This window comes from Coregonus clupeaformis, chromosome 35 (genome assembly GCF_020615455.1).
Source record: "Coregonus clupeaformis isolate EN_2021a chromosome 35, ASM2061545v1, whole genome shotgun sequence".
Taxonomy (NCBI): Eukaryota; Metazoa; Chordata; class Actinopteri; order Salmoniformes; family Salmonidae; genus Coregonus; species Coregonus clupeaformis.
The window spans coordinates 22455802-22466558 of record NC_059226.1 but is presented as its reverse complement, the minus strand read 5'-3'; the positions used below and the strand labels follow the sequence as shown (position 1 = coordinate 22466558).

Here is a 10757-nt window from a genome sequence, read left to right as displayed (position 1 = left end):
ATGATAGTGCTTGACGAGCAATGCAGAAACATGACCGTCTCTAGGACGTACTGCTGGATGCCTCACATGTGGATGTAGGGCAGCATTAGCTAAGCGGCCTCCTACTCTGATTACACCTTGATCATCCAGGAACGGACATAGTTTGTGCAACTGGTTGGCTTTGTCTTTGACCTTTGTCTCCTTATGATGTCTAAGGCGTTGAATTTCTTGAGAGAGAGTTGCTTCCTGGACCATCTTGATTATGGTCAGCTCCGCCTCTTTCCTTTCCTCCAAGTTCGAGGCCTCACAGGACTTTGGCTTGAGACCTTTGATTTCCTTAGCACGGCGCTTGAGTCTGGCAACAGCCTTCACCATTCTTGCCCAGTCTGAGAACTTGTGTAGACGATCTAAAATTGTTTTTGCTTCTTCTGCCTGAGTGTCATGAACCTGAGCTTTCTTGACCTCTGGGTCACTGCTCTCGATCTCTCCCACCATGACAACTCCAGTTGGTAGCTCTTTTTGCCAAAGAAGGTCTGGACCTGTGAACCAGTTAGAAGCTGTGAGTTGTTCTGCTGTGACACCCCTTGAGGCGTGGTCAGCTGGGTCATCTTCTGAAGCCCTTTCTACAAAATCAGATTCCAACACCTTGATGACGTCTGTTGGAAGGACTACTTCTTTGATCTGTGTTCTACAGACATAGTGCACTTCGTTTGGGAGATTTGGAAGAACTGATGTCACTTGCTTCACAATGACTTGATGGCTTATTCCAAAGGCATCTCCAAAGTCAAGACATGGGTTGCCATAGCCGACTACACTCCAACCCAAGTCTGTTCTCTGAGCAAAGGGCTCATTTTCTTCTCCAGCAACCACTTGTCTTGGTACAAGAGCTTGAGGACAGTTGTAGCCAATTAGTAGGCCGATGTCACAGCTCTGCAGAGGAGCAATTTCATCTGCAATGTGCTCAAGATGAGACCATGCCTTGGCAGTCTCTGGTGTGGGAATATGATCTCTGTTTGCCTGTTTGCAGGGATGAATTCTCTTGAGTAAGTTACTGGCAGGTAGATTATCTTATCGGAGTAGAATCCTCTTATTTGTAGATCAGTCAGCCTTCTGCTAGGCACCACTGTATTTCTTGAAGCCATTGTGGAGAGCTTTAACTGGACTGGTTCATTTTTAGTGTGAAGCATCTTTGCTGTCTCTTCAAGGATGAAGGTCGTGTCACTCTGTGTATCGAGAAGAGCGTACACAAGGACTTCATGATTTGGCTTACTTGTAGTGGACAACCACACAGGAATGACTGAGGATGTATGGGTGCCTTTAACATTCTGGATAACTCTGTTAGATGTTACCTTGCGTGGTGGTTTTGTCACCCTCTCTTGTGAACGATCTGTCGTTCCTTCTCTTGACTTGTCACTCTCCATTTCTCCATCAGTCCTTGTTGACATTCCTCTTTCTTTGCTGCGATTATCGTGTAGGCAGGTTGGATGTCCTTTCTCACAAGTATCACAGATCCTTCTATTTTCACACTCCTTTGAGCGATGGCCAGGCTTCAGACAGCCAAAGCACCACTTCATCCCTTGAACAAACTTGACTCGCTCAGAGATGGTTTTATTCATAAATTTCCAACACTTGTGTAGACTGTGACCTGACTTCTCACAAAAAACACAGCTTGTGGAGAAAGCTTTTTCATCTGAGTTAGTTGCTAGTACCTTTGCTCCGAGAGCTCTGTTCTTTAAAACCTTGATCTGCTCACCTTCAGCAGGTTTCAGAGCATGGAGAGATGTTATTGGGTTATTTGCAATCTTAGCTTCACGTGTGAGAAACTTTACAAACTGCTGGAAGCTTGGGAATGTGTGACTTTCTTCCTCCACTTCTATGACCTTTCTGTTCCATCTCGAGGTCAGCCAGTCTGGAAGCTTTGCAAGTAACTTCTGGTTCTCATTGCAGTCATTAAGTACTTCGAGGCCTCTGATCTGAGTCATAGCAGCCTCACAGCTCCGAAGAAAATCAGCAAACTCTTGAAGTTCGATACTGCCTTTGGAGCTTATCTTGGGCCATGCCTCCAGCTTATCTCTGAATGCTTTGGCTATGAGGAATGGATTTCCATATCTTTCCTCGAGAATCCTCCATGCTGCGTGATAGGCTGACTCTGAACCAACCAGGAAGTAGCTCTCTATAGCCTTTTTAGCAGGTCCACCCACATACTTTCGCAAGTAATATATATTTTCTTCGGCTGGAATGTTTTTCCGATCAATGAGTGTCTGAAATGAAACCTTCCAGTCATTGAATCTGAGTGGGTCGCCATTGAATATTGTTGGTTCAGGTATAGGAAGACGACCTGCACTGATGGACTCTGCAAGTGCTCTAACAAGAGCTGCTGTGCTGTCATCCTGCTTTGAATGTGCCCGGTCTTGTGGTGAAGAATGGTGCTGCAACAGATTATTTTCATGTTTAACTTCTTCCTTTTCCTTCATACAGACACTTTGATGGAGTAGACTGCTTATTTCTTTATCTGAGCACTCACTCTGATCATACACTCGCTGACGTGCCTTAGCAGCCTTTAACTTTTTAACTATCTCTAGTCGCTCCAGTTGTCTCCGCTTTGCATCTAGCACCTTTTGTCTCTCTGCAGCTTCAGCTTCAAGCCTTTCCAATTCCTCAATGCAACACTCTTGTTCTAGTAGTACTTCTAGAGTAGCTTCATTGGCAGCAACTTCAGCAGCGGCATCTTGTCTGCTAACAGAAATCCGACTTGAATGTCTGGAGCTGCTTTGAGCATGAGAGGACTTAGTGCATTGGGATTTGATACTTATCTTGTCTGAGGCTACAGACTTGAATATAGACGATGTCGCCCTGTTGCCTCGTTGTTCATCTCCTCCACCGTTATCTGCTGTCTCCAAACGATCCTTTGCAGTTTGGATGATCTTCCTGGTTACTGCATCACAGGTGTCAATTCTGCGACGTGTGTCATGGTCAGGGTTGTCTATGCGCCTTAACTCATCATAAGCAATGTTCAGATTCTCTGAGGCAGCACTTATTTTGCTTATGTGTTCATGTAGCAGGTTGTTTGAGCATTGTCCACTCAAAGCTTGCTTGGCGTCTTTAGCAATAGCCTTCCACTCCTCATAGCTCACAGTGAAACGGTGAGCAAATCTTCTTATTTGCTCATTGTACAGTTCTTGGCCCTTTTCTGTTAACTTTCGGTCTCTTTGGCTTCTTCGTGGTTCTTGTGAGGAAGTGTGGTCATTAGCTCTTGTGCCTTTAGTAGCCTGTGGTTGCATGTCTATGCACTGCTGCTCTATACTTTCACCTACATTAACCTGCTTTCTCCCAGAGGTAAGACTAGGCTCTGACATTGTTACTTGGTGTACTTAAATTTGGGTTAAATCTAATTTGGCCTGTTGCTAAGTGATTCAGCTCCCATTAGCTATTCACATTTATACTATTTTTACCACTAATATTATTTTTTAGAACATATTCACTTCTACTTCACACAAATCAATATCACGTTGTTCTATGAAATGCAAAATTCAGTCTCTTGGTTGTAGCTTAGTTAACACTTAAACATACACACAACTATACCGTATGAATATGAAGGCAAAAAATGTGTCAGTCTCTTGTGGGAAATAGTTTAAGCTTCTTTGCATCAGCTGGATTCATGGTAAGGCGCCTGGATTCTTCTGTGGATGCTGCGGCTGTGTAAATGTCAGGGGCAGATGCACACTCTTGGATGTAGAGATGTCCCTTCTTGTCCATGGATCACGGCTCTTTGGTACTGTCTTCCTCGTCTACTCATGCAGAGCAGATGAGTTCTCACTGTAGCTCCTCCAGTGACAGGCATGAGGCAAGAGGTCTTGATTTGAATACAGGGCTTTAATGCTGGTCAACCCGTGAGAACTGGTTTAAAGAAAGAAAAAATACATTAACAAAATAATGCCATATGCATGTCTCGCACATCTGGCGTTATAATCAAGCTCATACAGCTAGACACTTTATGTGTATTTTACACCAAAAAATGACGCACGTAAACACAAACACCCTCATAGCAAAATAAATAGTCAACAAACCTCATTGCTGCTTATCACACAGAGGTGCTAAACATCCTTTTAAATGTCCTTTATCTTCTTCTGTATACTTTCTTTGTAAGTATGCACTTAAACACGATAACAGTGGAAAAATAATTCGCTTTTGGCGGTAAAGTTTCCTCGGTGCGTCGCTAAAGGCGCTAGGGTGACAACACTCGGGCGGAACCAATAATTAGTTCCGTCTTGCTGTAAACGTACAATTCAGAAGAAATTAAATAATAAAAAGTGCAAATACATGAACTAAACTGGCGACAGAGGCAGTTACAGTGTCATTTCTTCAGTGTTGTCACATGAAAAGATATACTCAAATATTTACAAAAATGTGAGGGGTGTACTGACTTTTGTGAGATACTGTATGTCTATATAATCAAATCCATAATCCCTTTCCTGTACACAATGCACTTACCAATCATTCAATGAGACAATTGTCCTGGATGGATGTGTTGTAGGGGGTTGTGGTTCTCATCATCCCAGGGATGGGGAGCTTTGGCTGGGCATGAGCTGCTGCTGTCCTGGCCTGAGTAGGTGTAGATGGATGACTGCTATATGGTGGAATGCACTATATGTCTCAGGCAATGAACTTGGTCACCCTGTACAGTATATCCAGGTGGTGTGTGTGATACAGAGAGAGAGAGAATGTGTGAGTATGTATAGAGTGTGTGTATGTGTGTGTGTGTGTGTGTGTGTGTGTGTGTGTGTGTCCTGGGCCCGTATACACACAAGTCTCAGAATAGGAGTGCTGATCTAGGATTAGTTTTACAGTTTAGATAATATAATGAATATGATTATATGGACCAGGGGGACCTAATACCAGATCAGCACTCCTACTCTGAGATTATTTATGAATACGGCCCTGATCACACCCTGGCCCAGCGCCAGAGAGATCCAAGCAGGTTATGCTTTGTCATAGCACCTTGATATCAGTACCAAATTTCTGCCTTAACGAAGGTCAGGCCCACCCACAGAGCTCCAGGGTGGAAGCCAGATCAGGTGCTGTGGACTCTACATAGACCAAGACACAGGTCAGACACAGCTCATCACCTCTGGTTAGATAACCACTCTGGGTTGGAGTGTTGAGCTGTGTCCACCACTCTGTGGAAGATGTTTAAGGTGACGTTGCAATGATAGTCTACCTGTTTGAAGAGATTTTGAAGGTGACGTTGAAATGTTAGACTGCCTGTTTGAAGAGATGTTAAAGGTGACGTTGAAACGTTAGACTACCTGTTTGAAGAGATGTTATAAGTGACGTTGAAATGTTAGACTACAGTACCAGTTTGAAGGAAGAAAGCATATAATGAGGAATTCATCTGGGCCTGAATGATTTAGTGCTTCAATACCATACAGTGAGGGAAAAAAGTATTTGATCCCCTGCTGATTTTGTACGTTTGCCCACTGACAAAGAAATGATCAGTCTATAATTTTAATGGTAGGTTTATTTGAACAGTGAGAGACAGAATAACAAAAAAACTCAGAAAAACGCATGTCAAAAATGTTATAAATTGATTTGCATTTTAATGAGGGAAATAAGTATTTGACCCCCTCTCAATCAGAAAGATTTCTGGCTCCCAGGTGTCTTTTATACAGGTAAGGAGCTGAGATTAGGAGCACACTCTTAAAGGGAGTGCTCCTAATCTCAGTTTGTTACCTGTATAAAATACACCTGTCCACAGAAGCAATCAATCAATCAGATTCCAAACTCTCCACCATGGCCAAGACCAAAGCTCTCCAAGGATGTCAGGGACAAGATTGTAGACCAACACAAGGCTGGAATGAGCTACAAGACCATCGCCAAGCAGCTTGGTGAGAAGGTGACAACAGTTGGTGCGATTATTCGCAAATGGAAGAAACACAAAAGAACTGTCAATCTCACTCGGCCTGGGGCTCCATGCAAGATCTCACCTCGTGGAGTTGCAATGGTCATGAGAACGGTGAGGAATCAGCCCAGAACTACACGGGAGGATCTTGTCAATGATCTCAAGGCAGCTGGGACCATAGTCACCAAGAAAACAATTGGTAACAAACTACGCTTTGAAGGACTGAAATCCTGCAGCGCCCGCAAGGTCCTCCTGCTCAAGAAAGCACATATACAGGCCCGTATGAAGTTTGCCAATGAACATCTGAATGATTCAGAGGAGAACTGGGTGAAAGTGTTGTGGTCAGATGAGACCAAAATCGAGCTCTTTGGCATCAACTCAACTCGCCGTGTTTGGAGGAGGAGGAATGCTGCCTATGACCCCAAGAACACCATCCCCACCGTCAAACATGGAGGTGGAAACATTATACTTTAGGGGTGTTTTTCTGCTAAGGGGACAGGACAACTTCACCGCATCAAAGGGATGATGGACGGGGCCATGTACCGTCAAATCTTGGGTGAGAACCTCCTTCCCTCAGCCAGGGCATTGAAAATGGGTCGTGGATGGGTATTCCAGCATGACAATGACCCAAAACACACGGCCAAGGCAACAAAGGAGTGGCTCAAGAAGGAGCACATTAAGGTCCTGGAGTGGCCTAGCCAGTCTCCAGACCTTAATCCCATAGAAAATCTGTGGAAGGAGCTGAAGGTTCGAGTTGCCAAAAGTCAGGCTCGAAACCTTAATGACTTGGAGAAGATCTGCAAAGAGGAGTGGGACAAAATCCCTCCTGAGATGTGTGCAAACCTGGTGGCCAACTACAAGAAACGTCTGACCTCTGTGATTGCCAACAAGGGTTTTGCCACCAAGTACTAAGTCATGTTTTGCAGAGGGGTCAAATACTTATTTCCCTCATTAAAATGCAAATCAATTTATAACATTTTTGACATGCGTTTTTCTGGATTTTGTTGTTGTTATTCTGTCTCTCACTGTTCAAATAAACCTACCATTAAAATTATAGACTGATCATGTCTTTGTCAGTGGGCAAACTTACAAAATCAGCAGGGGATCAAATACTTTTTTCCCTCACTGTATATACAGTACATGCCTTGAAACACTATATTATTTGCTTGATTTGTGTTTGTGAGTTGTGCCTCTATAAATAAACCCTCCTAGATTATTACTTGATCTTCTACTGGCCTAGTCATCCTTCTCTGCTACTGTGAGAGGTGACGAGGCAAGAGAACAAGTGAGAAGAAATTACGCGGACGACTACAAATAAAGTGTGAATCAGAAAACTGGAACCAAAAAGGGTGGAAGGGGAAGAAAGTACAAAAGAAAGGAGAGGGTAAATATATAATATGAAGTGTAGAGATGCACTGTGTGTTGCTCTGGGGCCTGGGGGCCAGTGTCGGGATGTTGGGAAATAAACACAACCTAGCTGTTCTGACAGGAGCCTCAGCTAATCACTGGGATTGCTGTGGTGTGTGTGTGTGTGTGTGTGTGTGTGTGTGTGTGTGTGTGTGTATACAGGACAGCATGTGTGTGTGTGTGTGTGTGTGTGTGTGTGTGTATACAGGACAGCGTGTGTGTGTGTGTGTATACAGGACAGCATGTGTGTGTGTGTCTTTGTATGCAGCTAGGACAGGGCGTGTGTGTGAGTGAGTGTGTGTGTATTTAAATTAATGTGTGTGCGTGTTTATGGTGTGAATGTGTGTGTCTGCATGCATGCGTTCGTGTGTATGAATGTGTGTGTCTGTCAATGCGTCTGTGTGCAGACTCACATACATGCACGTCATTGTGTGTGAGCGGGGGGCTAAACGGTGTTCGTTCAGTTCAGAGCACATTCCTCAGTTGATTTAGCAGGATTTAAGATGGGGAGGAATGTGTCAAGGCTTCAGCTTTACTCCACACAGCAGTGTAAACTAGCTGTGAGGAATCCTGAGGTCCCACTCTGCACTGACGGCTGACCGACACCTGGCTTAGAGAGAGAGGAGGAGAGCGAGAGAGAGAGGAGGAGAGCGAGAGAGAGAGGAGGAGAGCGAGAGAGAGAGGAGGAGAGCGAGAGAGAGAGGGAGGGAGGGAGGCGGGTAGGAGAATGAGGGAAAGAGGTTGAGGGGTGGAGGGGGAGAAAGAAAAAGAGGGATGGAGAGACCAGAGTGAGAGCAATAAAAAGAAAAAGAGAACAAGGCCTAATGAAGAAAGAGGATACAGGACGACAGGGTAAGAGATGGGAAGGAATGGGAGACCGAACGTGATTTATATTTCATTGAAACACCAGTAGAGAACAAACAAATGAATGGAAGAGCGACAGAAATACAGGTGAAACCAAGAACCGGTGAAACCAGCGCGACTAAAAACAACAAGATAACTAATATAAAATATACTGTGTCTGTAAAATGTATATAGCTTCAGAACTTTTGTGAAACAGCACAGTTAAAAATATATGGCAAATACAAAGACAGAAACCAGTGGAGTTCAGAAGCTTGCCTTTATTTGCTGAAAAGGATGGAATGATATGATGAGAACCAATGAGAGTGGAATACAGAAAGATGCTGTTCTATAGGTCAGCTCCATTGGACATCATCTGCCATTGGTCAATTATTGTGCAACTTTGAATGGAGATAGAGATCACAATCGCCAATGTCCTATAAAGAGAGTAACATAACTTTGTCTATTTCTCTGGTTTAAACATTTATAATAACATTTAAATCAACATCATCAAAACAATTTAAACAAACTGCTGTATTCGCCAAAAGCCAGGACCTGTAAAGTGATGCAAAATTATCTCACCAATCAATCTAACACAGACCAAAATCAGCTAAAAAAGCATCCAGTGTAAGACATTTGTATTTTGAATTTATAGTCCTGAGAGAGTGTGTGTGTGTGAGTGTATGTCCGCCTGTATGAGTGTGTGTCAGAACGTGTCTGTTTCTGTTTGTGTGTGTGTGAGTGTGTACATGTGCATGTGTGTGTCTGTTAGCGTGTGACCGTGTCTGTGTCTGTGTGTGTGTGTGTTATGTGTGTGAGAGAGTGTGTGTGTGTGTTAATCTAACAAACACTATTGCGCCTTTGGAACAACTTACAGACTTCAGATTCAGATAAAACATCAGAATAGAGGGATTTTTACAAAATAAAAGCCCCAATTTCAAAATAAAAGCCACACTCCTTCACATGGCACAGACGCAGCATCCATTAATAAAACCCCTATTCAAAATGTCACTTCTAACAAACACCCCATCATCATTCGTACCAGCAACACAAGCACAGTTAAAAAGCATTGAGATCAATGAAACAGCCAGGTTTTTACGTCTACCTCTAGTTTTTAGGTAACAAAGGCCTGCGTCATCGGGTAGTGGGTTGATTTGACATATAAATGGCAACCACAGACCAACGACCAGGACCCTAAAGTGAAAAGGCAAAAAACTACAACCAGTGCGCAAAGACACCCAACTTCCTCCTTCGCTGTACGTAAACATGACCTCACTTCCTGAATTCATGACTTCACTTCCTGAAATTACCCCGCCCCCACCCGTTATAGTTTTACCTCATAAAATGCATACAAGTGCAATCTACCTCCATTCTTTGCATTCTCCGAGCATATATCATATGCTCAGCTGGTAGAGCACGGCGCTTGTAACGCCAGGGTAGTGGGTTCGATCCCCGGGACCACCCATACACAAAAATGTATGCACGCATGACTGTAAGTCGCTTTGGATAAAAGCGTCTGCTAAATGGCATATTATTATTATATTATTATTATTATTAAAGTACATCCACACTACCTGTCCTTCCTCGCCCCATTCATCCCACATGTTTCATTGTTCATTTAAATAAAGCTACAGAGACAGTACAGGTCAAGTCAAACTGCACAAGAAGAAGAAGGTCAGAATTAGAAGGACAAAGCCAAATGAAAAAAAGGCAGGAAGAAGCAAGCGCCCTGTCATCGGAATCCCCCTCCCCCACCCATCCGCCCCTTCCCTCCCCATTTGGCCCCCATGAGGCCCCTGGTGGCCCCTCACACGGTGAGAGAGATGAAGCTGTTGTATCTCTGGATGTTCCTCTTGAGGATCTCCGAGCAGGGCCCCAGGACCCGTTCGAAGCGGGGCCGGTCCAGCTTCACACACTTCAGTGGCCCCCGGGCCACCACTGTGGCCGCCCGCGGCCTGTTCAGCAGCAGGGCGATCTCACCTGGAGGACAAGGTGGGGTCAGAGGTCAGGGGTAATTCTGTTGACTTTCATGAGGGTCATTACCTATGATGATGATGACATATAATGTTGGGGTCCCTATAAGGATGTTTGGGTACACATACGTTTGTTTGGGTCCCCATAAGGTTGTGTTCTTTCAGGTCATTGTGTTCTATTCAGTTCCTGGTGTGTGTTGAACAGGTTCCTAACAGTTCCTGGTGTGTGTTGAACAGGTTCCTAACAGTTTCTGGTGTGTGTTGAACCGGTTCCTAACAGTTCCTGGTGTGTGTTGCCAGGACGTCAGGAGAGAAGGGTCCGTAATGTAGCATTAGCCTAAGAATGTGTGTGTGTGCGTGTGTGTGTAACGTTACCCACTCACCAAAGTAGTCTGATGGCCCCAGACGACCAACCTCGACGTACTCCTCATTGTCAGACCTACGCTGGAGAACAGAGGCTGTACCCTAGAGATAGAGAGAGAGAAAGAGAGAGAGAGAGAGAGAGAGAGGGGGGGAGGGAGGGAGGGAGAGAGAGATCATTTAAAATCTAATTTATGCACATAAAGCATTCTGCAGACCCCATGTTTTTGGGAGGAAAGAGAGAAGAGGAAGGGAAAGAGACAGAGAGAGGGAGAGAGGAGAATAAAGAAAGAGAGAGA

The 10757-nt window shown here is 44.3% G+C and overlaps 1 protein-coding gene across 2 annotated transcripts in view; it reads right to left on the bottom strand.

Annotated features, from left to right (window-relative positions):
- Positions 1–9610: 9610 nt before the first annotated feature.
- Positions 9611–10757, bottom strand: part of prkar1b (protein kinase, cAMP-dependent, regulatory, type I, beta) — a 178479-nt gene continuing 177332 nt past the window's right edge. For both annotated transcript variants that reach the window (XM_045210930.1, XM_045210931.1), the window contains 2 exons: positions 10482–10563; positions 9611–10105 (listed from right to left, as the gene is read on the bottom strand). In XM_045210930.1, coding sequence (XP_045066865.1) covers positions 9933–10105; positions 10482–10563 — 255 coding nt within the window. In that variant the 3' untranslated portion in view covers positions 9611–9932. The remainder of the gene's footprint in view (positions 10106–10481; positions 10564–10757) is intronic.